The sequence below is a fragment of the Myotis nattereri genome (genome assembly GCF_964212035.1).
Source record: "Myotis nattereri genome assembly, chromosome: 3".
Lineage (NCBI taxonomy): Eukaryota > Metazoa > Chordata > Mammalia > Chiroptera > Vespertilionidae > Myotis > Myotis nattereri.
The window spans coordinates 203,798,075-203,826,072 of record NC_138077.1 but is presented as its reverse complement, the minus strand read 5'-3'; the positions used below and the strand labels follow the sequence as shown (position 1 = coordinate 203,826,072).

At 55.4% G+C, this 27,998-nt stretch overlaps 1 protein-coding gene across 1 annotated transcript; it reads left to right on the top strand.

Annotated features, from left to right (window-relative positions):
* Positions 1-4: 4 nt before the first annotated feature.
* On the top strand, positions 5-27,801 carry ALPL (alkaline phosphatase, biomineralization associated). The gene is made up of 12 exons (XM_081086922.1): positions 5-64; positions 8,341-8,514; positions 12,607-12,726; positions 13,048-13,163; positions 14,667-14,841; positions 15,563-15,738; positions 18,727-18,870; positions 20,772-20,841; positions 23,127-23,261; positions 25,376-25,567; positions 25,937-26,056; positions 26,758-27,801. Exons 2-12 carry the CDS (start codon positions 8,454-8,456, stop codon positions 27,021-27,023), a joined length of 1,575 nt encoding a protein of 524 aa, XP_080943048.1. The 5' UTR covers positions 5-64; positions 8,341-8,453; the 3' UTR covers positions 27,024-27,801.
* The last annotated feature ends 197 nt before the right edge of the window (positions 27,802-27,998 follow it).

The window sequence follows — 27,998 nt, the reverse complement described above, 5'->3', positions numbered from 1 at the left end:
GCTGCGGGCTGGTTCTGACTGTTCCCTGTGTGTATCTATCAGGAATAGGAGCTGAGAGGCCGGGGTAAGTCTTTGCTTTTCTTGGAGCCTCAGTCTAACCATCTGGCCGATGGGAAAATCTCTAAGGCACAGTTTGCCTGTGAGATTCTGAGTGAGTAGGTGTGGGGTGGGGGGAGCAGGAATTTATTTAGGGGGTTGTGTCTCTTTAATTTCTCTTCTTAAATTTGAGTACAGACACTCCATTAAACTAAACCCTTTCCTCCTCCCCCAACACTCCCTTAACTCAATTCTTATCGGATCCTCACAACACCCAGAGGTACAGCCGGCGGGGCTCTTAGGTACTAGGCGAACTTTTACATGTAGCACATGGACATGTAGCTACCTCCCAGGTCTCGTAAAGACACTTCCATCGCCCCAGAAAGTTCCCTCGCACACTTCCCAGTCTCTACCCCTCCCGGGTAACCCTTAGGAATAAGGCTTTGTCCCCAATCACACCACGTGATATTTGTACTCCTGTACGGTTTGGGGGCATCTGCTCAGAGGACCCTCCCCAGCCCAGACCTTCCAGATCGTGATCTCTGGACGGGGCTCCCTCTGACCCCACCGGGCACTCGCTGCGTCTCAGATGGAGTTATTAGGCTGGCTGGGGGTGGAGCTTTGTAGGGGGGCCCAGGCCCAGGCCCTGGGGCGGAGAGGGAGGGGGAGGAGGGGGGAGTGTGCCTGTGGGGGAGGGAGCCTGCTGCAGGGGTGGCTCCTCAGGAGTCCCTGTGCAGGGGTTGGCTCAGCACCGTTCATCTCTGTGGCCCTGGGTGACCTTCACTTCATTCCCTCACCTGAGAAGAGGGATAGCTGTACCTAGCCCTCTCTCCAGGTGGTTAGTGAGGGTTAAACCAAGCTCAGCCATGTCATAGGTGCTTTCCCCAGCGGGAGAGGGATGCTCAGAGGTGCAGGGACCCACCCGGCATCACACAGTCGGGAAGGGATGGAGCGGGGCCTGGACCACTTCTGCTGGCTATGATACTTGACCGAATGACTCCACTGATAAGCCCCAGTGTCCCCATAGGTCAGTGAGGCTAATACGCCCCACCCTGCCTTTTATCACCAGGATGTTGTGAGGACCTGCTCCAATTCAGGTTAAGGCAGTGGTCGGCAAACTCATTAGTCAACAGAGCCAAATATCAACAGTACAACGATTGAAATTTCTTTTGAGAGCCAAATTTTTTAAACTTAAACTATATAGGTAGGTACATTGTTATTAACTTAATTAGGGTTAATAATTAAGTTATTAATTATTAACTATAGGGTAGTCCTAAGGCTTAGGAAGAGCCACACTCAAGGGGCCAAAGAGCCGCATGTGGCTCGCGAGCCGCAGTTTGCCAACCACGAGGTTAAGGGATTATCGAGAAAGAAAAAGGTTTGATTGAGTAATGTCACTGGTTTTCCTGTTTCCATGGTGACTACAGCAGCCTTTCTGGGGCCAGAAAGAGAGGACCTCCCTTGGCACCGGCAGGGTAAAAGCATCTCCCCGATCCTGGGTACTTCATACCATGGGGTCTGTGGTGCCCGAGGAGGCAGGAAGCGCTGGCTTTCCTTCCGGGCTCTGCATGTGGCAAACGGCTTCACTTCTCTGAGCCTCAGTTTCTGAGTCTGTAACATGGGAACCATACTCACCATCCTGACTTCATGAGATGTTGTGGGAACCCAAGAGAAAATGAAAACGGGGGAGGGCGCACTTCAGGCCCCTCCGGGCCGGCGGCGTGCCGCCCAGCTACCTCCAGCCTGTCTCTTGGGTGGCCACTGGCTTTGGGCCGACACCTGCCAGGGACCTGACTGAGCCTCGCCGCTCCCCTGCGAGCCTGGTGCCGGCCCAGTTCCCAGGAAGTGCAGACAGGGGTCCCCTTCCTGCTGCTGTTTTTACCCCACAAGGTGCCAGCACAGCGCTGGCGCACAGTAGGTGCTTGTCTACCCTCCGGTCAGGACTGTCCAAGGGGACAGAGATGGTGTCTGCCCTCTTCCCTCTGAGCCCTAGTACCTAGGACAGAGCTGGGCAGACCGCAGGTGCTCAGTAAATGTGTGGGAATGAAGAATGAGTGAGCAGCAGCCGCGTGAAAGGACTGGGCTGGGGGAGGGGAGCTTTGTGGGCTAGCCCCCTCCCATTTCATCCCTCCTGGGCTAATCCCCGAAGATTAACCTGGGGACAAAGCCAAGTCACACTGGCCACTGACCCAGGGCTTTGGCGTGAGCGTCCAAGGCGAGTGTGGCCAGGCGTGTATAGGGTTGGAGGCCACTCCTAACGACCCCCTTCACGTCAAGATGGCCCTCCTGACCCCCACCCTGGACATGGTCCTCACAGGGGTCCTCAGCCTCCTCCTCCTGGCGCTGGCCGTGGTCCTGCTGTGCTTCTTCACCTGCCGCCTGGCCAGGCCGCTCAGGTAGGAGAGCTCACCTGGCCCCACTCTCTGCTGCCAGCTTCCTGCCTAAACTCCTTTCGCTTCTGTTTGCGCTGGCGGGGTAGGGAAAGGGCGGGCACTAGCCTCCCTCCCTCTCTGAGGTGGGGAAACTGAGGCCCAGAGAAGTTGCATCAACCTGGGGTTGAGTTGCACTTGGCCGTGGACAAGCTTCGCTCACTTTTCTAAATATTAAAATGGGGGGCGGGGGGGCGGAGGGGAGGAGCTAACAACACTCGGGAAGATGAAGTGAGATCACAGATCACAGCACAGGCTGGGTACAAGAGTGCCCGAGAAGCGGTAGTGATTTTTATCCGTTCTATTATTCTGTCATTTGTCCTGGGCCTTTTGAGACCCAGCCCAGGGCTGGCTTTTTGCCCAACTCCCGGGGCTCCCGCGCCTTCTGCCCCAGGATGCTGACTCAGGGCCAAGGCCAGCCCCTTGCTCCCTCCCCTGACCTGCCAAGAAGCTGCTCCTTCTCCCTGGGCTCTGCCAGGGCTTCTGCACACTTGTCATGAATAATCAGGGCACGTAGCCGGGAGCCTGGCAGAGACGGACCGGCTGGGAGTGGGGGTGATGGGGTTGGCGCACACTCGGATGGTCCATTCTGAGCTGGCAGAGCATTGGCAGAGGGTGGTGGGCAGCCGGGGCCCCCGCAGCCCCAGACTGGGCCCCACGGGGCCCGTCACCCAGGGCTGCCAGATTGCAGACTTGGAGCCTCTGAGTGGGGGTGGGGGTGAGAAAGGGGAGCCAGCAGGGGAGTCTGGCTTCCTGGATTCCCACCCCCTCTCCTTTCCAAGCAGAGGCAATGGGAGAAGGCACCTGTCTGTTTCCAGGACAAGCTCATCTCAATGTCCCATCCAGAACATTCCAGCCATTACCATGAGGGTCTTTCACTCAGTCCGCATTCACAGAGCTGTGCGTGGGGTTAGAGATTCAGAGCTGGATTCGATGGTCTGTATGTCACAAAGCAGTCAGTCCAACAGAGAAGAGAGACAAACAAGTACAACCGTTAGCGGCTGGATGAGCCCTCAGATCTCCTGGGGCCACCCTTCACTTCTCCTTTTCCTTATCAATTGTTTGCTTTGGACACTTGGTGCAGAGAGAGTTGAGTAAGTCATATCTCAGTGTATAATGGACTGTCATGAACTCAGTTCTTGTTTATTCATTTCCCTCTTCACTCCTGCTCCCTGCTCCCCACAGCTCCCCCAGGTCCTCATGTTCATGTGTTAAACATGGCCTGGAATGTGAAAGTGTCCTTGGAAATTATGCTGTTTTCTGTATGAGGGCGTGGCTTACATTGATACACAGGAAAATGCATCTTATTCTTTGCACCCTTCACTCCATCCTGTGTGCGAGTTCACAATACACCACTGTTTTGACTTCTGGTTTTAATGCCACAGAGATAGTGCCACTGCTGCCACCCTATATTAATTAATTCCCTAGTTATAGGCAGAGAGGTCGCCCCAAATCCTGATAAGCCCGCGGTCAGGGGGAACATGCCGACTGTTTCTCCAGGAAGCATGATGGTTTCTGTAGGTGTGGGGTATAAAGTCTTCGTCAGGTTAACGGAATTCTTTTCAGTTCCTGGTTTTCTGAGGGCTTTTATGGTCTCGTTATCTCTGTCTCCATTCCCTCCTGCATGATCTCATCAAGTTTTATCAAGGCTTGAATGTCACCTCTATGCCCCGGTTCCCCAAGTGTTTACCTCTAGCCAAGGCCGCTCTCTCAAGTGCCAGGTGTGTATATCCAACGTGACATTGTCCACTCGACATCTTCACTAAAAGACATCTCAAATGCTACGTGTTCCTCATCTTCCCACCAAATCTACTCTGCCTCACACCTCAAAACACCACCCCAAATGCAGAAAGACTGAATGCTTTTCCCCTCAGAGCAGGAACAAGGCAAGGATGTCCACTCTTGTCTCCCCAATTTAACATGGTGCGGTAAGTCCTAGCCAGTGCAATGAGGCAAGAAGAGCAATAAAAGGCACACCAGTGTAAAGGAAGAACTAAAAGTCCTATTTGTCAATGACATGATTCCCTCCATAGAAGATGGCAAGGACCCCACGAAACTTCTAGAACTAATAAGTGAATTTAGCAAGGTCACAGGATACAAGGTCAAAACATAAAAATCAGTTGTATTTCTATGTACGTACCAGCAATGAACAAGTTAAAATAATGATACTATCACAGCGCCCCCATAAGTGAAATACAGTGGTATAAATCTAACAAAACACATACAAGTTCTGTATGCTGAAGACTACAAAGGAAGAAATGCATGGAGAAGCATACTATATTCTGATTGGGAGACCGAACATTGCAAAGATGTAAACCCTCCCCAGACTGGTCTACAGAGTTAATACAATACCAATCAAACAACAGTGATGGAGAACAGATCTGGGGTTGCCAGGTTTAGGGATGAGGGGTGCTTCTGTGACTACAATGAGACAATAGGAGAGAGTGTTTTTGAGTGGTAGAACCGTCTATATCCTGATGTGGAGGTCACACAAATCTATACATGTGTGAAGCCTCAGTCTCTTCATTCCACAGTTGGGGAACCAGACCCCCCCCCCCTTGGGCAGGTGGCCAGTGATAATCTTGCTAATTCTGGAACCAGCAGCTCTGTAGTCAGGGCTACCTGCTGCCTACTCTGCCACCTGCCTGTTTGTAATTTTGGGGAAGTCACATCTTTCAGAACCTTGGTTTTTCTCACCTGCAAAGATCGTAAGTCCCTCTCTGGCCACTGTATAGGTCATTGGTGAGAAATCATGGTGAAAGACTTCATGATCAGTGAACTGCGTGCGGTATGCAGGCCTTTTCCACCTTGTCTGTGTCCTTTATAGATTGTTTATATATGTTCCCAGCGAGTAGTGTTTTTATATTATTGAGGTATAACATACCTCCTCAGGTGTCCATATCATAAACGGACAGCTTATTGTGTTTGCAGCTGAACCCACCAGTTAACCAGCACCCAGGTCAATCAACAGAACAGCACCTCGCAGTCCCCTGTGTCCCCTTTAATCTCCACCCACCCCCTCCAGGGTAGCCTTTTATCTCGTCTTCTAACACCCTGGGTTCGTTTTTATAATTTGCATCATTGGAATCACACCATATGTATTCTGGGTCTGCTTCCTCCTCTCGCCCTCACCTTCCCAGATCCATCCATGTTGTCAGGGGAGTTGTCAGTTGCTTGTTCTCATTGTTTTGTGTCATTTCCATCTTGTGAGCCCACACAATGTGTTTGTCATCCTGCTGAAGGCAGACGCAGTTTTGAGGTCATTAGGAGCAGGGCTGACATGAACGTTCTTAGTGAGCACATGTGCTCATTTCTCTTGGGGGGCATGTGGGTAGGGTCAGCTCTGGTAGAAGCTGCCCATTTTCCAAAGTGGTTGTACCAACCTGCACTCCATCAGCAGTGAACGGATGGTTGGGGAGTTCCACACCCTTGCCAACACTTAGACTTTTCTGCGCACACACACAGGAAGGATTTGGGATGATTCTTTCCTTTCCCCTCCCCTCCCGCCTGAGAGCACTGGCTTCCAACTGATGTAAAGACTTCCTGTGCCGACCACTGGAGCACAGACAAACCAGGCAAAGTCCCTAGAACAGTGGTCGGCAAACTGCAGCTCGCGAGCCACATGCGGCTCTTTGGCCCCTTGTGTGTGGCTCTTCCACAAAATACCACGTACGGGTGTGCACATACAGTGCGATTGAAACTTCGTAGTCCATCTGCAGAAGTCGGTGGACCCTCGCCCCTGGGCACTGGGGTGCAGCATGTACAGTTTTTTTTAAAATATATATTTTATTGATCTTTTACAGAGAGGAAGAGAGAGGGATAGAGAGCCAGAAACATCAATGAGAGAGAAACATCGATCAGCTGCCTCCTGCACACCTCCCACTGGGGATGTGCCTGCAACCAAGGCACATGCCCCTGGCCGGAATCAAACCTGAGACCATTCAGAATGCAGGCTGACGCTCTATCCCCTGAGCCAAACCGGTCAGGGCAGCATGTACAGTTTTAAGGTTGACTCAACCTCACTTTTTCCGGCGCTAGAGCAGCTCTTACCTATCATGACACTAACCATGCAATGTGGTGCATCCTGCCGTTTCTCATGTGGAAAATAATATAAGCAGGACCGCTTCAAAATGGAGTTGGAGCCGCCAGCCCGGGGGCCTGCCTTGCACGTCTTACTCCTCCCACGCGTGGAGCGTTAGAACTGGGCACGGTCACCTTGGGCTGGGCCTGAAGCAGCACTGTAGCGAAATAGCTGTTTGCAAAAAATGACGGGAAAGCAAACATTGGGACCATAACGTCTGACTGAGAATTAATGGCACTCTTTCCAATTGCCATCGCTGTGTTAGTTTAGCTGCACCTGTAGAGAAATTCCTTCCTTAGTTTATATGACTCATAAAAATTCCCTCCTCCTACGGATGTAATTCTTCCCCATCCCTTTCTCATAAATTCCCCTTGCCATCAACTCCTAATGCTTCCCAGTATTGCAATTCTTTTTTTTTTAAATATAGGATTTGATTATTACTATTATTTTTTAAAACATTTTTATTGACTGCAGAGAGGAAGGGAGAGGGAGAGAGAGATAGAAACATCAATGATGAGAGAGAATCTTTGCACACCCTCTACTGGGGATTGAACCTGCAACCCAGGCATGTGCCCTTGACTGGAATCGAACCCTAGACCCTTCCGTCTGCAGGCCGACTCTCTGTTCACCGAGCCAAACTGAGTAGGGCTACAATTCTTTTTGGATCTCAAATGCTTGTTGCCTCTCACCTTGACTTTTATTTTTATTTTTAGGTGAACATTCCCAACAAATGGAAGAGTCATTTTAATCTTGGTTTTGGTGGAAATAATCACATTATTTCCTAGTGAAGCTCTCTCTATTTAAAATTCTTCATCTTCCATTAACATTTATACAGGGCTAGTACATTTCTCAGCTGCCAATGGGTGGGTTATCCCTCATGAACCTAACAGGATAGCAACAAGTTAAAAACATTTGTATGCCATTAATACATGCTCATTTTAGGGCAATTAGGAAAAATCAAAAATATAAAATAAATCATTCACAGTCCTACTGCCCAGAGAAAGCCACAGTTAACATTTTGGTTAACTTTTTTTTTTAAATAACATTTTCAAAAAAGTATAAAGGTAACATCTCAACACAGAAGAAAACTTGGGAAATGCAGAAAAAAAAAAAATCATCGGAGTCATCTTTAATGTTATACCCAGAAATGGCCACCCTTCCCAGCCAATCTTTTCCTATCGGTCACTTCTATGGTTTTTGTATCTCTCTCCGTAAATGACAAGCCCTGGAAGAGAAGGTAGCAGACGTAGGCGTCCCTCTAAGAAAGGGTGGACTCTTTCTTTGTCTCTGATGTTCTCAGGTCACAGGTAATTAAGAGCCTGAAGACTGATGTTCTAGAACAGTCTTCCCAAGGTGTGGTCCATGAGCCAACAGCAGGGGCCTCGCCCCGGAGCTTGTGGCAATGTAGTCCGAAGCTCTGGTCGAGGATGGGGGTAGGGGCAGAATCCAGTTTAACAAGCCCCGTAGGAGGTTCTGACTCGCGCTACAATTTGAGGAGCAGTGCACGGAGAGCCCGCACTGTGGCGTGTCCCGGCGGACTGACAGCGAGAGTTCACTTGGGAAGTGGGAGGGAACCACTTTGTGGCCTGGCACTCATTCATCATCCTACCGCCGTGTGGTTAAGCTTCCTGCGGGAGAGACCACCTAGGGGGCATCCCCAGCTCCGGCTTGTAATAGGGGCTCAACAAAGACTTAGTGAATGAATGAACCGACAAAGGAATTAAGTGAATGAACATATGAACTCTGGAGCTGTGGCCCACGTGTCTTTTTAAAATTTTTTCTTTTCACTTTTAGGATCGGAACATCAGCTAACATCAGCTAACGGCTGACCACTGCCAGCCCACCCCTCCCACCCGCGTGGATTGTACGTCTGGGCTCCAGAGAGAGAGCGGGGCTTGGAGCGCATCATGATTTCACCATTCTTGGTGCTGGCCATTGGCACCTGCCTTACCACCTCCTTAGTGCCAGGTAGGATTGGGGGGCACAGATGGAGGGCAGGAAGACCTGGCGCAGGTGGGGTAGGATGGGGGCATTGCCTATGTTCAGGGTCATAAAATCACCAGAAGGGTTTAAGAGCAGGAAACAAATAAATGATCAGAATGGAAGTCCCAGCTCGCCTACTGCGCATGCTCGTGTTGGGGGCCACGCTTTCTGCTTTATGTTTTCTTGTTCTTTAATTGAGGCGTCTCTTCTCTCATCTCTCTATCACCTGAAATAGAACTTATTCGATAAACTCTCCCAAGGCGTGGTATGCTAAGTCTCCTGTCGGTTTTGTCTGCTTAGCTCATGGAGGGGTGAGTGCATTTCCTTGTGGTTTGTAATTGTTGCTTGTGAACTCATCTTCAGCAGGAGTTTGTTTTTGTTTTTTGTTTTCTATTGGACAGTCATATGGAAGTGTTTCTACAGTGCAGATGATACCAGGTTTTCCAACGAATTCTAGATAAGTTTTTATGTTGATTTCTCACTTAGGAATGGCTCAGTTTTGGAGTCACGTTCACATTTCTCATGACTGGCTTCTTTCCCTGTCCCTTCCATAGCTCCAAGGTCAAATGTGCACATTAAAACAGCTTCCACCTAGACCTGCATCTGGTCTCACATCCCAGGGCCCGCAGCATCCGCTCCTGTTTACTTCTCCTGTTTTGAATTTCCGGGTATACCCCTTCCCTCTTTTCCTCCTTCCTCAAGCTATGTCTGTTTTTAATTGTTTGGGGTTGGTTTTCCCCCCAGCATTTCAGTATCTGTGATTAGAGAGGGGAGCCCTCCTCGGCTCTACTCACCATGTGGCTGGAAGCACCCCCACCACCCTCACTGAGCCTTAATTTCTCCATCTATTCCGTGGAGACAATTCCTCCAGGCTATTGTGGGAAGGAATGGTGCAGTCACCGTGTCTAGCAGGGACGGGGGCTATTAGGAAGAATATATTTCAACAGATCAGGAAATTGGGGTACAGAGAAGGACCGGCCTTCCCAGGTCACCCAGCGAGTCAGTACAGAGCTGGGACGAGAACCCGAGCTGCTGGGGTTCCCAGGCTGTCGCTCCCTCTGCGACCCCATGAGGCCTCTCAGTGTGTACTTTTGGGGACCCAGGACCGAGTCCACCCAACTGGGTGAGAGGTGAGCAGATGGATGAACAGGGAGAAGAATGAAAAAGCAACGAAATGAAAAACCTTCAAATATTCAATTTAAAAAAAAAAATCAGCACCTCAGTTTGTGTGATCTGTTTCGTTTTAGCCGCTCTGGTGAGTGTGCAGAGAGGTACACAGTGTTTTCTTTCTTTTTAAAAAAATTTGGTATAACTTACACCAAGTTAGTTATAGACATAGTTTTGTATCCGTGTAAGCCCCGCCCAGACCCAGGAAGAGCACTTCCAGGCAGAGGACACCCAGGGGCTCTCCCTGCCCCTCCCAACCCCCAGGCCGAAGGAAGTAACTACCAGTAGGTGCTTTCCTGCCACCGCAGACGACGTTTGCCTCTTTTGAATTTCACATAAACAAAATCACACAGTACGTACTGTAAGCTGACAAGTATAGCATTGCATGGTGATTGGAGCTGAGAAAGAAATGGCTGTGAACACAATGGCCTCCTGATACTCAGTTGTCCGAAGCCGTCATGGCTTACCTCAGTTCTCTGACAATGAAGTCCGTTTGGCGTCCACGGAACCGGACTGAGGGGCAAGCCCTGTTATGGCTCTGGTGAGAATGGTACGGCTTCTGCAGGGAGCAACACAGCAGGGAACTTGGCAAACTGGTAGCAGAGCTTGTGTGGGGAAGGAGCCACAGGTGCAGGGCCAGTGGGGCGGCGGGCTGCAGGTGGCCAGGAAGGGTAGAAGTTCATCACCATCCCGGTGGCACCCAAATGGCCAAAGAAGCTCCTGGACCAAAGCTGGGCACTGTGGGGTGAGGTAGGGGGGCAGCAGGAAGGAATCGCAACCAGCCCTGAGCCAGTGGGATCCCTGATGAAAGCCAGTGCCGGACACTTCCCCAGGCTTTGCCTCATTTAACCCTAGCACTCTGTAGGCTGCTGTGTCCCCCCGTTTGCCTGGGGTCTGAAGTTAGTGAGCTCAGCAGACACCTTCAGGAGAGAGGCAGTGCTGGGGACTGCCAGGGGAAGGTGGGGTCTAGGGGGTTGGGGTGAGTGACATAAGGGGAGACCTCTTGGGGGGAGGGAGTGAAGTGTGGATGGGCCCAAGACTTGAGACCGAGGGCAGCTTCCCTCTGCCTCCTCGCGCACCTGAGGCAGGGGCACAGCCCCTAGATGTGTGGGTTTCCTGTTTTTCTTTTTCAGCTCTAATCTCCGGGCCCCATGTTGCATTTTATAACGTGGAGGAAATGCGGTGGCCGCCCCACCGGGCTGCGGTGTGCGAGGCCCCTGGCACTTGCCTGGAAGCCCTGCAGGGCAGCGCAGGCCTGAGCGGGGCCCAGGGGTGAGGCGTGTGTCCTCAGCCCACGAATATGCAGCTCGGCCTTGGACGAGAGGGAGGCCACTGGAAGAGAGAGCCTGTCTCCAGGCCTCCGTACACTGGTGCGCTGGTTTAAGGGGCCCAAGTACAGGGGAGAGCCCAGCAGGCCTGGGCAGGCCCCTGCCGCCCGAGGACAGGGAGCTGAGCCCCTGGAAAAACATGGGAGGCCAGGTCTGGGGATGGAATCGCTAGGGGCCGCGGGGTGGGCTTTTCATGTTCTCCCGTGGGCCAGGTGTGTCACTGCCTAATCCAGTCCTCATAAGACCCCGAGAGGAAGGTACAGGCAACCGCATTTGAAGGCGGGGAAATTGAGGCTTGGGGAGGCGACTCCTCTGCACAGCCGGGGCTTGGCACAGCCGCGTGGGGGAGGCAGGCAGTTGAGGTTCGTCAGACACCAGAGCCGTGTTCTTTCCACTGGAGGACTGACTACTGGACACAGCACAGGCGAGGGAGGGAGAGAGAGGAAAAGAGGAAGAAAAGAGAGCATTCCTGGTTCCGTCTTATCTCGAGATTGGGGGTTCAGAACGTGCTAATTTATCCTGACAGGAGCGGGATTGTGCGTAGCTATTTCCACCTGGTTCCTTAAACAAAAGGCAAGTCTTGAAACAAAAGACAAGTTTCACTTTCCAGCACTAAGCCAGGTTCCTGCTGAACCTGCTCTAATCAGTAAGCCGCGCAGAGTTTATAATTGATGACTGAGACGCTGGGGACTCCCGCAGTTGTAAGTAGTTTGTTCTCTTGAACGGCTTAAACATTACCTTCCTCATCGCGTGCCAGCCCAATCATTTGCTGCCTTAGCAGAAATGTCCCTCTACTGCAGTGGTTCTCAACCTTGGCTGCACATTAGAATCACCTGGGAATCTTTTTAAAATCCTGATTTCTGGGCCTCATCCTCCGGAAATTCTGTTTCTTTGTTACGAATGTTATGGCCTCACCCCATAACAAAGAAACAGAATTTCCGGAGGATGAGGCCCAGAAATCTGGATTTTTTTTTTTAAATATATTTTATTGATTTTTTACAGAGAGGAAGGGAGAGGGATAGTTAGAAACATCGATGAGAGAGAAACATCGACCAGCCGCCTCCTGCACATCTCCTACTGGGGATGCGCCCGCAACCAAGGTACATGCCCTTGACCGGAATCGAACCTGGGACCTTTCAGTCCGCAGGCCGACGCTCTATCCACTGAGCCAAACCGGCTTCGGCCAGAAATCTGGATTTTAAAAAGATTCCCAGGTGATTCTAACGTGCAGCCAAGGTTGAGAACCACTGCTCTACTGGGTGGAAGGAAAGAGCCTGGGCTTTAGAGTGGAACTCAGCCCTGCCAGTGCGGTGCGGCCTTGGGCTAGTCACTTGGTGTCTCTGAGCCTTGGTTTCTTCATTCTGAGATGTGGGGAGAAGACCCAGGGTCCATAGGCCTGTTTGGAGGGTTAGACAGGAATAGGTTTACAAACCACATGATGACTGTCGGATGGGCAACTACTGCTCCCTCCCCAAGCCCTGGCACCCTGCCCTCAGGCATGAGAAGTTGAGGTACCTGTAAGTCTGGGGATGAGAAGCTAGTCCCACCCCCTGCAAATAACTCTGCTTCGCTGTCTGTACAGAGAAAGAGAAAGACCCCAAGTACTGGAGAGACCAAGCTCAGCAGACCCTGAAAAACGCCCTGAGCCTTCAGAATCTCAATACCAACGTGGCTAAGAACACCATCATGTTCCTGGGAGACGGTGAGGCCTGAAGCCCGAGGGTGGGGGGCTGGATAGGGCACCCAAAGTGGGGGCCACAGAGCCAGCAGAGGCGAAGGGGACTGTGTTGAAGAGGCTGGAGCCCTGGGAACATTTTAAGAGGATGGGGCCAGGCCGTGGACCCATAAGATCGGCTGTACCAGGCAGTTCCCTGAGGGTCTGGGGAGGGAAGGGGTGCCCAGTCACATTTCCAGAGCCATACTCTGGTGCCCAGTGCCCAGCCTGAGTTGGCACCAAGCTAGAGAGCTATGGGTGCCCGGGAAGACTGGCTGGAGAGGCTGAGGCCCTCTTTTCCCTCCACAGGGATGGGCGTCTCCACGGTGACGGCCGCCCGCATCCTCAAGGGCCAGCTGCACCACAACACCGGGGAGGAGACCAGGCTGGAGATGGACAAGTTCCCGCACGTGGCCCTCTCCAAGGTGCGCTCCAGCCCCGCCTCGCAGCTCACAGCTCGCAGGAAAGGGAGGCAGAGTGCTCAGCCCTCCTGGCGTCTCCGAGGCCCTCCTGTGCAATGGGAACAGCAGCAGCTACCTCCCAAGACTTTATTTTGAGGGCTTAGCTCATTGATTTTTAAAAATCGATGGGAGAATAACATACAAAGAGACAAGTGCCCACGCGAATAGCGTGGGTTTTCACAAACTGCCCGTGCCGTGTCGGTATAACCAGCATCCGGGGGGGATGAACGTGACAGCAACCAGAGGCCACGGGCCCTCGCAGGCCTTCGAAGCCCTTGCCCTCACCCGCCCTCAGACTAGCAGTCCCTGCGTGTGTACTTGATGGAAAGGGGGTCGGGCAGTATTTACTCTCCCGCGTGGCTCCGTTGCCTTCATTCTCTCCCCAGGTGGCCTGGGAGGTTAGTGCGATGATGGCTGTGAGTGGTAGCTGTTGTTACCGGTGTCACCATCGTCATCGTTGGCAGTGGTGTTCGGAAATAAAGATCCTCTAGAACAGTGGTTCTCAACCTTCCTAATGCCGCGACCCTTTAATACAGTTCCTCATGTTGTGGTGACCCCCAACCATAAAATTATTTTCGTTGCTACTTCATCACTGTAATTTTGCTACTGTTATGAATCGTCATGTAAATATCTGATATGCAGGATGTATTTTCATTGTTACAAATTGAACATAATGAAAACATAGTGATTAATCACAAAAACAATATGTAATTATATATGTGTTTTCCGATGGTCTTAGGCGACCCCTGTGAAAGGGTCGTTCGACCCCCAAAGGGGTCGCGACCCACAGGTTGAGAACCGCTGCTCTAGACCAAGCGTGTCAAACTCACGGCCGGCGGGCCGCATGCCTCGTGTCATAAACGAGTTTGACATGCTGGCGACACTCCCGGGGAATAGCAGGACCGACAGATGTTTTCTGTGCCTTCAAGGAGCTCCCAGGCTGGTGGGGACGGGAGACAGCTTCAGGGTCTCTACCAGAGGTCTGAAGCAGGGGAAGGCCTCGTCCCTATGTCCCCATTCTAGATCCTGCCTCCCCCTTACTTCCCCTTCCCGCCCTCCATCCCCCCCACTCTCTTCAAGAACTGAGCCTCCTACCCCTCATCTTCCCCTTCTCCAGAACTCTCCTGCCTTGCCCTTCCCCTTGCTGCCTCCTACAGCCCAGACTCAGAGAGAGGCCTCGCTAGCCCAGCCCCTCTCCTCTGCCAGACATTTCCACGTGTTGGAGGGTGGCCTTCCTGCTCCTTTTTGCTGCCCTGGCTGCCAGGGCAGAGGGAGTGGGGGCAGGAAGCAGGCAGCTAGGTGATCCTGTGGCTCTGGGGGGACCTCCGTGGGCAGCAGGGCTCAGCCGAGGCTGTGGGAGACTCTCTGTCTCCCTGATGCCCAGGCCCCATGGTGTGAGTGGGGGTGGGTGGGCAGCAGGGTGAGCCAGGGCCTGGCCATCTTCCAACCCTCCTTCCCTACCTGCAGACATACAACACCAACGCTCAGGTCCCCGACAGCGCGGGCACCGCCACTGCCTACTTGTGTGGGGTGAAGGCCAATGAGGGCACCGTGGGGGTGAGCGCGGCCACCCAGCGCTCCCACTGCAACACCACTCAGGGCAACGAGGTCACGTCCATCCTGCGCTGGGCCAAGGACGCCGGTGAGTGGGGGTGGGGAGTGGTGGGGAGTGGGGCCCGTCTGGGACTCAGTCTTTCCAGCTGTACAATGTGGGGAGGGGAGAAAAAAGGTGCTCCCAGCTCCAATTCTGAGAGTCTGAACTATTCGAATTCTCCTGCCTTCCCCTTGCTGCCTCCTACAGCCCCAGACTCAGGAAGGCTGGTGGTTTAGGAACCCACTCCGGTGTGGGTCCTGGTCCTGGAGCATTTCCCTGAGGCTGTTCATCCCACTGTAAAATGGGCACGAAAACCTGGCCCCTCAGAGGCTTGGTGTGAGGAAGGCCCGGGGCCCAGCCCAGTGCCAGCCCGTGGGGGGTCAGGGAACATCTCCTCCTCCTTCCTTCTGGAAGTGGGAGGCTCTGGCCTCTGTCCCCAGGAGCTTTAGGGTCAGGGTACGAGACCAGCTGACACAGGTGACACCACCATCTGAGAGCCCGTAGCGGGGCCGCTGTGCTCCTGCAGGCTCCTCAGGGGAGAGGAGGACTCACCCAGATGCTCACAGCTCAAGGGTCCTCCGGGAGGCAGGGTGTCTGAGCTGCCAGAGTACATGGAAGCCACCATCCCCCCGTTAAGTGCTGATGGGGGGACTGAGGCCCAGGCGGTCATGCAACTAGCAGGAGGCCAGTCTTTAGCCAGGAGGAGGGAGAGGCAGCCTGGACACCGCCGTCTCCAGATGAAGCCAACCCCTCCTCTCCCACACCCCAGGGAAATCCGTGGGCATCGTGACCACCACGCGAGTGAACCACGCCACCCCCAGTGCCACCTACGCCCACTCCGCTGACCGGGACTGGTACTCGGACAACGAGATGCCCCCAGAGGCCCTGAGCCAGGGCTGCAAGGACATTGCCTACCAGCTCATGCACAACATCAGGGACATCGAGGCGAGTTCGGGGGGTGTGCAGCCAGTGCAGGGGTCCCCGAGCTGGGAGGCAGGATCTCGGGGGGTGCGGGGGACTGAGGCCTCAGGTACAGGCTGGCACGGGAGAAGCAGCTTGGCCTGGCTCCCCAAACACCTGGGAGGGCTCCTAGCCCATTAGAGGATTTGTGGTCGGGGCAGGGAGGCTCTCCGCGCTGGGGCTGAGGGATAAACCCTGATGTGGCCGCCGCCACACTGCAAGAACCAGGCGCCCAGGGATTATTTCGTCAATTGGAGCCTGGCGCTGCACCCCCACAACACAGGGAGGTGGGGGGGCCATCTGAGGGGAGTCTGCCCTGTACATTCCCATGTGCACAAACAGGGATGTGCCCCACAGGCTCATCCAGCATACTCAGGGACAAGGTGGTATGGACGGGTAGGGTAGCACCAGCTCTCACTTTTAAACCTCTTGGGTTCAAATCCTTGCCCTGTTTGCTAGCTGTGTGACCTTGGATCAGTTACTTCACCTCTCTGAGCCTTCCCTTTCACCCCGCTTTGTGAAATGTACCCATTGATCAGTAAGCCCGTTGCAAGATCTCAATACAACGGTCCCTGTAGAGGCTGCACAGGGCCTGACACCTAGCGAGAGCTCAGAAAGCGGTGACGTTTAGGAGTGAGCTGCATGTCCTTGCCCGAAACACAAGCTTTAAAACCCCGAGCGGGTGTGTGAACGCTTGCCACCCAGACATGTCCAGAGGGGTCCCCACTCTCTCTCCCTAAATGAGAACTTCTGGCTTGTTCCTTTCTCAGTGGGGATCAGGTGGGGGAGCAACGGGACTTTGGGCCCCCGAGCCTCGCAGGGGTTCAGTGAGGCTCAGTGAGCCCTGGGTCCCGCCTCACCCTTACCTCTGTTTCTAACCTTACCAGACAAACTCGCTGGCTCCCTGACCCTCCTCTGCCCCCATGGAATCCCCCCAGTTTCAAAGTGCCCCCCCAGCCTCTGTACCAGCCCATGCCCTCCCTTTTCCTAGCGATGGATTAACACCCTTTCAGGACAAACTGTCCTGCTGACCCGTTTAGTGAGCATATATCCAAGGCAAGGCCGCCATCCTGACTCGTGTCCTGGGACAAGTCACTTCTCCCCCCTGACTCAGTCTCCCCACCTGTACAAGAATAGAGAGCCCGCTTGCCCCCCTCCTAGGGCCACTGGAGGCCGAGATGAGGTCATGATGTGAGAACATTTGTTGTACAAGCACAGGGTATAATTATGGGACTGCTCTTTAGAGAGATTTGGCAGGAACAGCCTGAGAGGGGACCGGAGTTTAAGGGAAGATTTCTCCAGTGGGGGTGAGGGGTGGATTGAGGGGGGTCCTCGGGAGCCACTGGGGGATGAGCGTGGGTGACAGTGAGGAGGGAGGGCCGGGCGAGTCCTGCCCCTCCTCCCTTGCCTCCCTGTCTCCTCATCCTTTCCTCTCCCATCGGCCCCGCATCACCGCCACCCCAAAGCCCCCGGCCCCCAGGCTGCACATGAAACAAAAATCCTGGTGTCCGCCCTGAAAATAAATATCTTTTGCTAAAAAAACAACAAAAAAAGAAAGACACAAACCCAAACCCCAAAGCAAACAGCAAGTCTGTTATTTGGGAGTTTAATGAGCCCGTGTGAAGTCTCTGCCGGGGCTGGAAATGAGGAGGCTCCAGGCACGAAGATTGGGGGCTTCGTTTCCACTCCGAAGATGCCAAGGGGTCAGGTTCTGTGGGAATGGGGGGGGGAGCAAGGGGTCAGTGACCCGGGGCCCCTTCTCCTCCTCCTCTCACAGCCTGCCCCACCCCCAGAGAATGTGCCCCTATGGAAACCGTGACCTCTAATTCCTCTGCCAGTGGGAACACCCTGGCAGAGGCCACCCCTGGGTGCCTGCAGTCCTCCTGCGAAGGTCCTGTGGGTGGGTGTTATTTCCATTTTATAGGTAAGGAAACGGAGGCTCAGAGAGGAGAAGTGACAGGCCCTTGGTCAAGAAGAGACAGAGTCAGGATTCAAAGCCGTGTCCCCACCAGTTCCCCATGATCCCGGCTGGACCTGGGGCGCCCTGCCCACCTGGACCGCCCCGCACAACCTGGGTCCCGGGAGGCAAACGGAGCGGAAGGTAGAGGAGGGCCTTGAAATGCCAGCCGGCCCTGCTCCCCGAGGTGTCAGCCAGGGGCGGCGGCCTGGGCTGACGCCTGTGGCGGCAGGACACCGGTGTGGTGGTGACTGTGGGCGGCAGCTGTTATGCTCTTGGCCCCGTTTTAAAAATAGTCAGGACTTCAAACATGGACTCCCAAGGAAAACAAACAGTCCCGCGTCCTCAGGCAGCGGTGGGTAAAATTAGCCTGGCGGTGACTCCGCAGACGGCAGCCCTGGCCCGCTGTTTGCCCAGCGCCCAGCTGGGCTGCCCCAAGACCTCCCTGGCGAGGCCTGGGCCTGCGGGCACCTCGCCTCTCGCTGTGGGGAGAGGAAGAAGCTCTTGGAGGCTCCATCGTGGGCTCTGCGGACACCGCGGGGCCCCGGTGCCAGGGTCGGAAGGAGGCTCGGGTTCAAATCCTGACTCTGCCCCTTGCTGGCTGTGTGGCCTTGGGGAAAAGACACCCGATTTCTGCGGCCATGTCCTCATGGGGAAAGTGAGTACAGCACACATCTCCCTGGCGGCCTGGGGTGAAGTCGAGTGGAGGATGTGTCGGGAGCACCCAGGCCCTGACACGGGCAGCGCTGAGCAGTGGTACTGTTTGCACCCAAGGGGCAGTTCTGTCAGGCGCCTGGGAAGCAAGTGCAGGCGGGTACCCGCAGCTCCGACATGTCACCATCCCGTAGACTCGCTGGCCTCCCCCACCTGGAAAAGGGAGGCAGGCCCCAGAGAGCAGCGCAGACTGACCCAGGACTCTCGGCTGGAGACGCACCCACGCCACCCTGAGGCGGGGGCCCCTGGGGCTGCCCGATGGCTTGGAACCCCAGGGTACTGATGGCTCCTGTCCCTTTTAGGTGATCATGGGGGGTGGCCGGAAGTACATGTTCCCCAAGAATAGAACCGACGTGGAGTATGAGCTAGACGAGAAGGCCAGGGGCACGAGGCTGGACGGCCTGAACCTCATCGACATCTGGAAGAGCTTCAAACCCAGACATAAGGTAGCCGTTCAGGGACCTGATGCGGAGTGGCCTGTGGTGGGGCCGGGGCTTGGTGGTCATACTTCTTACCTCAGCGGGCTCAAATGGCCTAACAGATACATGAATGGCACATAGTAGGTAATCAATTCCTTCCTTCAGGGGAGGGCAATGGGAGAGCTAGACAGCGGGAAGGGGGTGGGCCAAGGAATAGCCTGCATGGACATTCAGTCCCTGAGCCCCTACTGTGTGCAGGGCCCCTACTGTGTGCAGGGCCCCTAGCTGGCATGAGGTCCAGTGATGGATCGGATGGTCAAGGAAACGTGGAGCCCTGTATGCTCGCATGGTGGATGCCCAGGACCTACTGGAGCCCAGAGGGGACAGGCCACAGGGAGGGGCCGAGGACTGACCATGGGGAGGCAGGGAGGAGGCAGCTTTGGGAGGTCTTGCAGGCAGAGGCGGCAGGGCGTGAGGTGGAAGCCCTCCACAGTGAGCTGGCTCTGGCCAGGGCGAGGGCACGTGCTGGGGAAGCGAGGCTGGAACGTGGGAAGGGCCAGCCTCTGGCTCCCGGAGTGGCTGTGGCCTTTGTAATCTGTGCTGCTGGCCGCTGGGCCTGGGGCAGCTGGGGTCTGGATGACTGTGGTCAGGGCTGAAGACAGTGGGAAGCAGCCTGGCAGCCACTTTGATGTCACTCTGGGGTTGGGTTTCTGAGGGTTCCAGGACTGGCCCCAGGGGAGGCCTTGTGGGCTGGGGCTGAGCCAAGAGTGAGCCGGGGGCAGGGGCTGGGGAATGAGCCCCGTGGGGCTAGTGAGCTGCTTTGAACCTTTCCCATTCCTTCTGAGTCAGCTCGGGCTGGGCCAGAGCCGCTCCCGGCCCAGGCCAGCAAGACAGCACGCCTCCCAGCCTCCATTTCTCTACCTGGGACATAGGACCAGAGCTTAATTCTTGCATAGGCGGGGAGCTCCAAGGAGCTCAGTCTAGACCCCCAGAGGGAGGGAGAGGGCCCACAGACTGGCCCAGGCAGGGCATCACTGTGGGCTCCCAGAGAGGCCATATATTCATTACGAACCATGCCTTAAGAGTAGGTTCTAGAGTGTCTTCACCACCGAATAGCTATGTCATCTGTGTGTCTCAGTTTCCTCATCTGTAAAATGGGCATAATAATCCCAACCTTATAGGGCCGATGTGGGGTTTAATGAGATAACACACCTCAGGGAAGCAGAGGACAGGATGGGAGTGGGGGAACAGAGCCCCACTGTCTTAGCCATAATAGCCTCCTTCCCATAATAACCCCTGAGGTTTGAAAACCCCTGAGCCTAATGCCATTGCCCAGAGAAGGCAAAGGACACTCCCCAGAACTCACAGCTGATTCCTGGCAGTGGTAGGAACCCCCAGTCCAGGCCCTGAATGCTGCCACCTCCAGGCAAGCCAACCAGCCTCTTCCTGTGGCCTCTGTGCCCTGGACCCAGCACAAACGGAGTCCCCAGGACAGAGCTAGGACTTCACTTCCCCCCTGGCTCTCCATGGCCCAAGGAACACAGCTCATACCTCTCAGTGGGCACTCAAGACTCCTTGTGACCTATGCCTGCCTCTTCTTTGCCCCATATTCCTCTACTTAGAACTCAACTCCCTGACCCCAGGCTGATCAATTTCCACTTGTCCTCATTAAGACATCACCTCCACCAGGAAGCCCTCCCAGATCTCACCTTTGGGCTCACAGTGTTCCCTGGTCGCTCAGAACTCTTCCCCTACATTAGACTTACCTATTTACTTGTCATTTCTTGAGGGTAGGGATGGTCTGTCCTCAGGGAAGGATTGTTAAAGGATGAAAGGAAATAAATACATGCCCCAGACTCAGGGACCAGCTGGGGTCAGTCCTTCCCGCTCCCCCAGCCCCAGCACGACTGACAGGCCCTTCCTCCTAGCACTCTCACTACGTCTGGAATCGCACCGAACTCCTGGCCCTCAACCCCAACACCGTGGACTACCTCTTAGGTAAGGGGGCCGGGGGTTGGAGTGGTGGATGCCTGGCTGGGTGCCCTGGGGCCAGAGCTGTGTGACCCAGAACCTGGGGGTGAGGTCCCAGCCTGCCTCCCCTACTTAGGGACCTTTGCCCTCAGGCTCCAGGGCCTGGGAGGGGTGAGGAAGGGGTTCTGGTTCATAGAATTTCGGCCCCAGATCTGCTGGCTGTGCAGGGTGAATAGCACATTGAGCACAAAGGGACACTGAAGGTCAGAGAAGGGACACGACCTCTGGCACGCCACCCGGCCGATTAGAGGGTGGCCCAGGTAAGTCAGAGCTGAGGCAAACAGGCCCAGGCTGTGGAGCAGGGGCCTGGAGCCAGCCCTGCGTGCGGCCAGGGCGGAAGCCAGCCTGGCTGTCTCTGCTGATCTTGACAGGGGGAACTTTCAGATGATTGCAACCTCGTGAGAGACCCAGCCACGCGGCCCCTAATGCCTGACCCAAAGAAACAGCACGTGCGATAACAATTGACTCCTATTTTAGACAGTTCAGTTTGGGGATAGTTTGATACACAGCAACCGATAACCTAGACCAGTGATGGCGAACCTTTTGAGCTCAGCGTGTCAGCATTTTGAAAAACCCTAACTTAACTCTGGTGCCGTGTCACATATAGAAATTGTTTGATATTTGCAACCATAGTAAAACAAAGACTTATATTTTTGATATTTATTTTATATATTTCAATGCCATTCAACAAAGAAAAATCAACCAAAAAAAAAATGAGTTCACGTGTCACCTCTGACACGCGTGTCATAGGTTCACCATCACTGACCTATACAGTACATGAGCTCATTTACTCCTCATGACAACCCTGAGGTAAGCCCTATCATTGTCCCCATTTTATAGAATTATTCCTACTTTTAGAAGACAAATCACCTGCTCAAGGTTGCACAGCTCATCGGTGGTGGGAGCTGGATTTGAACCCAGCTCTCTGCTCTAAGCTCCATGAGCGGCACTGTCTTGCTCCGTGAGTGCATCCCCTAGAGTCTGTGCCATGTGGCCCAGGCAAGCAGAGGGCTGTGTGTATCTGGGGGATTCTCCAGGCGCCCAGCTCTGAGCCCATAATCACCAACGACACACCCAGGACCTGAGGGCTGAGCTCCTTGGGAGAGGTTTGCAGGAGATTTGGCCACCACTTGCTGGGCACGGTAGCTGGTGGCAAAGAGGACTCGGGTGTCTGCATGGTGGTGCTCACGTCTCCTGCCACCTAGCCCAGGGCCCTACCGCGGCTCCCTTCTCCCTGGGGAGGAGGGAGCAGACTGGGTCTGGGGCTGCCAAGACGGCTTGCTCATATGGCTCATGGGTGGGCAGGAGGCTCAGTCCCTTGCCCCAGGGACCGTTCCATTGAGCTTCTTGAGAGTCCTCACAACATGGCGGCTGGCTTCTCCCAGAAACCCAAGAGCATGCAAAGCCGAAGCTGCAGTGTCCTAGGCCCAGACCTGAGAGTCACACACGGCCATTCCTGCAGAATTCTATTGGCTGCACAGGCCAGCCCTAGTCATTGAGGGAGGGGGCCCGCCAGGGCATATTGGGTGCCATCTTGGAGGCTGGCACCTACCAGCTTCTAAAGCATTTGGAGTGGCACGAGGTACAGAGTGAGCGTTCTGCTACTCGGAACTCCTGTGTGGCTGTGCACGCACTCACGGAAGGGCCATGGTTCTGGAAGGATATCCAGAACCTAAGGCAGCGGCCCGGTACACGTGCAGTCTTGTGACATGGACAAGAAATGGGTCCTTCCTCACGTCCCACGTGGGGAAACCGAGCTCGGTGAACAGAAGGGACAGTGACCCCAAACCTCCTGTTGTTTCCCTGCGCAGGGCACTGTGCACTTCAAACCTGACCCGTAGTGGCAGGTAAACACAGTCACGCTGCCCTGTGCAGTCCAGTCCAGGGCACAGTCCTGCCTGAGGGACACGGTGCTGTGTCCGGGGCCCTGCAGGCTGGGAGGTAGGCGGATGGACTTGACTCCCAGCTCTCCTACTCAGCAGCTGAAAATAGCAGTTACTGACCCCCCGAGCCTGTCTCCTCTTTAAATGGACATGGTGACCTCCCTCCACGGTGTGGCCATGAGATGACAGGCGGCAACGCTCCCAAAGCGCCTGGCACACTTTGGGTGCCTAGCGCCATCCAGATGAGCTTCCTTCCTTCCACTTTGCCCCCAAGTTGTGTGTGGAGAACCTGTGCTCCCTGAGACACCGCAGGTTCCTTGGGGACCCTCCTGGCCGGTCATGAAGTCTCACCATCCACCTCCTCCCCAGGCCTCTTTGAGCCGGGGGACATGCAGTACGAGCTGAACAGGAACAACGTGACGGACCCTTCCCTCTCCGAGATGGTGGAGGTTGCCATCAAGATCCTGAGCAAGAACCCCAAAGGCTTCTTCTTGCTGGTAGAAGGTAGGGCTCAGGCCTGACTGCAGGGCCGCTTGCCCGAGAGCGTGTGGATGCACAGCCCTGAGGTCAGGGGAGAGGGAGGTCCAGCTCTCAAAGGGAACTGTCCAGTTTGGGAGGATGGGGTGTGGGTTGGGGGAGAAAAGGGCAGTGCTGAAGCTCCCAGCCCAACAAGCTGTTCATCACACATACATGTGCGCCAGGCTTCCTAGTCCAGGAAGGCTCCCTGGAAGAGGAGGCGGGTTTCTTCCTTCTGGGAGGCCTGGCTCTGGAGGGGTGTGCAGCCCCGAAGCTTCACCCCTCCCAAAAGACAAACCAGCAGGCCCAGTAGACAAACCAGCAGGCCCAGTAGACATCTGCACTCCGAGCAACTGCCTGAAGGGGCTCAAGGACACAGGCCCAGGGGCCGCTTCTGCAGATGCCTGCTGGTCCACGGGAGCCCTCACAGCTGGACATCTGTTGTTACTAGGCATGAGCGGGGCCAAGGTCAGGTTCCTAGTCCTGTCCCTGAGAAGAAAAGGCCCAGGGCAGGCCCTGGGATATCCCAGCTCCCCCAGGTTGGGAGAGCCAGACCCTATGGGAGTGAACAGTGCTGTATGTGGCATTCATCGCGAGGCCCTGGAGTCGGGCTCGGGCCCTTGTCCTGATGCTGCCCTCCGCTGGCTGTGTGACCTCCACCAGGACATTTCTATTTAACGAGGCCCCACACAGTCCCCCTCTCATAGAAGGGTTATTAGCATCCATTATGTTCAGAGACATAAAGTACTTGGAACAGGGCCCAGCAGAGAATACATCCTCGGTGTTGCTATTATTACGATGGTGATATTTACATACGAGCTAAGTCAATAACAATAGGAAGCTTGAGGACATGATAAAGTTCCTGGAATCTCCCAAAGTTCTAACAGTCACAGTCTTCATGTACACGCACACACGCATGCACACACACACACACACATTTCCACACATACAGACACACTCAGACTCTCCGCCCTCCAGAGGCCAGTGGCCGCCAGCCCGGCTTGACCACTTTCTTGCCAAACCCCGGGGTTCCCATTCAAGCATGGCGGCCTCGGTCTGGCCCTGACCAGGCCTCTGACGCCGAGGACCCAGCCAAGACCCAGCGGCGGTGAGCCGGGGCTCCCCCGGGAGCAAGGCTCTTTGTGAGCAGGGCTAGGACGGGGCCCGCCAGGCCAGCGGCTCCAAAGCCACAACAAAGGAAGGACCCACCCTCCCAGCCTGCCAGGCCAGCGTGGTGAGGCCCAGGCCAGCGGCAGGGAGGGTGGCCAGGCCCCCAGGCTCAGGACCCTCAGCGCTGGGTGTCCACCGAGGCAGCATCTCCTGGTGGGAGACGAGGAGGCGCTCCCGCAGGTCACACAGCCCTTGACTGTGACCTTTTAGCTGGCTTTGTGCCAGGCCTCTCGTACTCACTGTGGAGGCAGCATGGGGTGCAGCACGGGGTGCAGGCTTCCACAGGCCTTTCTGGGATCCTGCGTGGGCCCTGCCCAGGCACCGAGGGCTTTCACCCCCTTTCAGGACTGTGCTTCTCACTCAGGGGGACTGTTCAAAGCGGAGGAGGAAAAGCAGGTGATCTGTTCTAGAGGGAGTCACACCTGAGTTCAGGTCCCAGCAAACACCACGTTGGGCACGTGACTTCCCCACTCTGGGCCTCAGTAGCTCCATCTGTAAATGGGGCTGATTGTACTCGTCTCTGCCCAGGATTGTTGTGAAGGGGAAACAAGATACCAGTTTGTCATGCCTGGCACCTAGGGGGCACTCAGGCATGTTGGTTCCCTCCCTGCCTCTCCATCATCTCGGGAACTCCAAGCAGCTGCAGAAGGGGTGCTGGGAGCAGCGTGGGGTGGTGGAGGGAGCACAGGCTTGCAGTCAGGCGGATCTCCTTTAAATCCTGGCTTTGCACTCTCCACGTGTGAGCCTTTGGTCCAGCAACTCGCCCCTCTGAGCTGCTGTACAGGCCGAATGGCTGCACGAAAGCCTGGTGTGCCTGGCACGTGGCAGCTCCCCATCAAAGGAAGATGAACCCGCGGTCGTGCGGTGGGGCTCGGGGCTGCCCCTCTTCTTCCCCTCCCCCTCACCCGAGGCCTTTGCCTTGGTGTCCAAAGGAGGCAGGATTGACCACGGGCACCACGAGGGCAAGGCCAAGCAGGCGTTGCACGAGGCAGTGGAGATGGACCAGGCGATCGGGCTGGCCGGCACCATGACCTCCCTGGATGACACACTGACCGTCGTCACTGCTGACCACTCCCACGTGTTCACCTTTGGCGGGTACACCCCCCGGGGCAACTCTATCTTTGGTAGGTGGGCCTCCAGGGGGGTGGGCATCTGGGAGCAGGGGGGGGGGTTGGCGAGCCAGCAAGCCCAGCGCCTGGCACAGGAGGCACTCATGAGGATTTACTGGTGCTTAGGGGAATGCAGGGTGGAGGGACAGAGTGAGGGGAGTGCATGATGGGTGGCCGGCTGCCTAGGTGATGGATGGATAGAAGAATGAGAGGGAGGATGGATAGATGGATGGGGGGGATGTGGGCACAGCAAAAACTGAGGGATGGTTGGTGGGAAGTAAATGAGGTTTGGAAGGTGGCTTCATGGAGGTGGGTCGGGCCCTTCAAAGGGACTGTACCCCCAATGCTCCAACATGACCCCCGGACCCATGTCTTCCTGTGCAGGTCTGGCCCCCATGTTGAGCGACACGGACAAGAAGCCCTTTACTTCTATCCTGTATGGCAACGGGCCCGGCTACAAGGTGGTGGGCGGTGAGCGAGAGAATGTCTCCATGGTGGACTACGGTGAGACTGCCAAGACGCAGGGCTGGGAGGGGGCAGGGCACCCCTCGGGGATGGGCCTGGGAACGGAGTGCAGGCTTGTGGTCAAGGTCCGGGGTCTCGGAATAGCCAGCGCTGAGTCAGAACAGTCTCAGGGTGAATCCCCTCGTGCCATTCACTAGCTCTGGGACCGTGGGCCCATAACTTCAGCTCTCAGCTTCCGTTTCCTCCATAAACGGGTCCTACCTCCCACGGTCACCTGAAAAACTAAAGAGGTCTGATGAGCGTAGCACAGAGCCTGGCAGAAACAGGTGTTTGCTATCCAGTGTCATTTTTACTGGCTGCATACTATTCCAACACATGAGCCTTTCCAGGTGTTCATCCCATTCCCTATTGTTGAATGTGCATTTGTTTTGATGTCCCCAGAGGCCCCTGAGGGGCATCTAATGTGCAGCCGACGGTAAGAGCCGCTCTTAGGTTGACGCTTCCCTTCTAATCCAAATAGCTGATTTTCTCTCCTGAGGGTTGAGAGTACAGGCTTCTGTGTGAGAACAGACTCAGGCCGGAATCCTGTGGCCTGTGTGGAATGTCTTCCATGCACTCAGCCCCAGTTTTCCCTCCTGTAAAATGGGTCATTCCGGCCAGCCTGGGAGGGGCACAGGGACGCTGCTGCACAGCGCCAGGCCCTGGGTGGGCTCTCTGCAAGTGTTGCTTCTGGCCCACAGCTCACAACAACTACCAGGCGCAGTCCGCTGTGCCCCTGCGCCACGAGACCCACGGCGGGGAGGACGTGGCGGTCTTCGCCAAGGGCCCCATGGCACACCTGCTGCACGGCGTCCATGAGCAGAACTACATCCCCCACGTGATGGCGTATGCGGCCTGCATCGGTGCCAACCGCGACCACTGTGCCTCAGCCAGCTCCTCAGGCAGCCCCTCCCCAGGCCCCCTGGTGCTCCTGCTGGCCCTGCTCCCGCTGGGCATCCTGTTCTGAGGGCCCAGGGCCGGGGCACCCACTAGCCCATGACAGACGGCCAGCCTCCCTCTCCCAGCGCTGCACACTGCCTGCAGCCCACACCTCAAGGGGCAGGGAGGTGGGGCACCCACAGCCTCTGCAGCTGCCAGGAAGGGGACCCAGGAAACCAAAGTCCGCTGCCCGCCTCGCTCCCCTCCGGATCCTCCTCTGGGCCCAGACCAGTGCCCAGCCGCCTGCCCCCACCCCCACCGCCACCCCCACCCCGCGGCCCCTTTGGCCAACAGGCCAGGTTTCTCTTGGGCAGGCAGAGAACACAGACTGCAGAAATCCTCAAAGCATCTTATTTTTCTAGCAAACATATTTCTCCAGCTCCGGAGGCTCTGGAGCGTCCATGGAACATTCCAGATCTGACCCTCCCACTCCCCTCTCCTTCCGTCTGGAACGTACCAGGGCCCTCCATGCTCATGTCCCCACCTGAAGGGGAGACCAAGCCTTCTCTTCAGGATGGGGGTTTGCTCACTCACTCATCCCAGGCCTCCCAGGGCTCCCAGCAAGCCAGCTCCTCGGACGGCTGTCCCGCCCCAGGTGGCCTGGGCTGGGAAGAGCAGCCTGGCGGGCAGACACTTCCCAGCTACACACACACACACACACACACACACACACACACACACACACATGCCAGCTCCTCCCTGAAGTGACTCTCCTGTTTGGAACGGCAAGAAACTTTTTCTCTTTTTGGTGTTGGTTAAAAGGGAACACAAGACATTTAAATAAAAATTTCCAAATATTTCTGAGGACAGAGCTGAGTCTTTGTGGTCAGGGAGGAAGACACTGAAATAAGCTCATTTCTCTCAGAAGAGCTGAACTTAGGCCCGGGAGTAGGGGTGGGGGTGGGGGTGGGAGCGGAGGGAGGAGGGGGTCTCCTGGCCTGGGGGCTTTAACACCCATCACCTGGGTGACTTTGGACAAATTGCTTTGTGTCTCTGCATCTCC

What these genes read in the sequence shown, in the direction of transcription:
- ALPL (XM_081086922.1), top strand. Translation starts at nt 8,454, where the DNA reads ATGATTTCACCATTCTTGGTGCTGGCCATTGGCACCTGCCTTACCACC. An exon ending in CGCACGTGGCCCTCTCCAAG is followed by an intron (nt 13,164 to 14,666) that starts GTGCGCTCCAGC and finishes CCCTACCTGCAG; the next exon opens with ACATACAACACCAACGCTCA. An exon ending in CCGGGGCAACTCTATCTTTG is followed by an intron (nt 25,568 to 25,936) that starts GTAGGTGGGCCT and finishes CTTCCTGTGCAG; the next exon opens with GTCTGGCCCCCATGTTGAGC.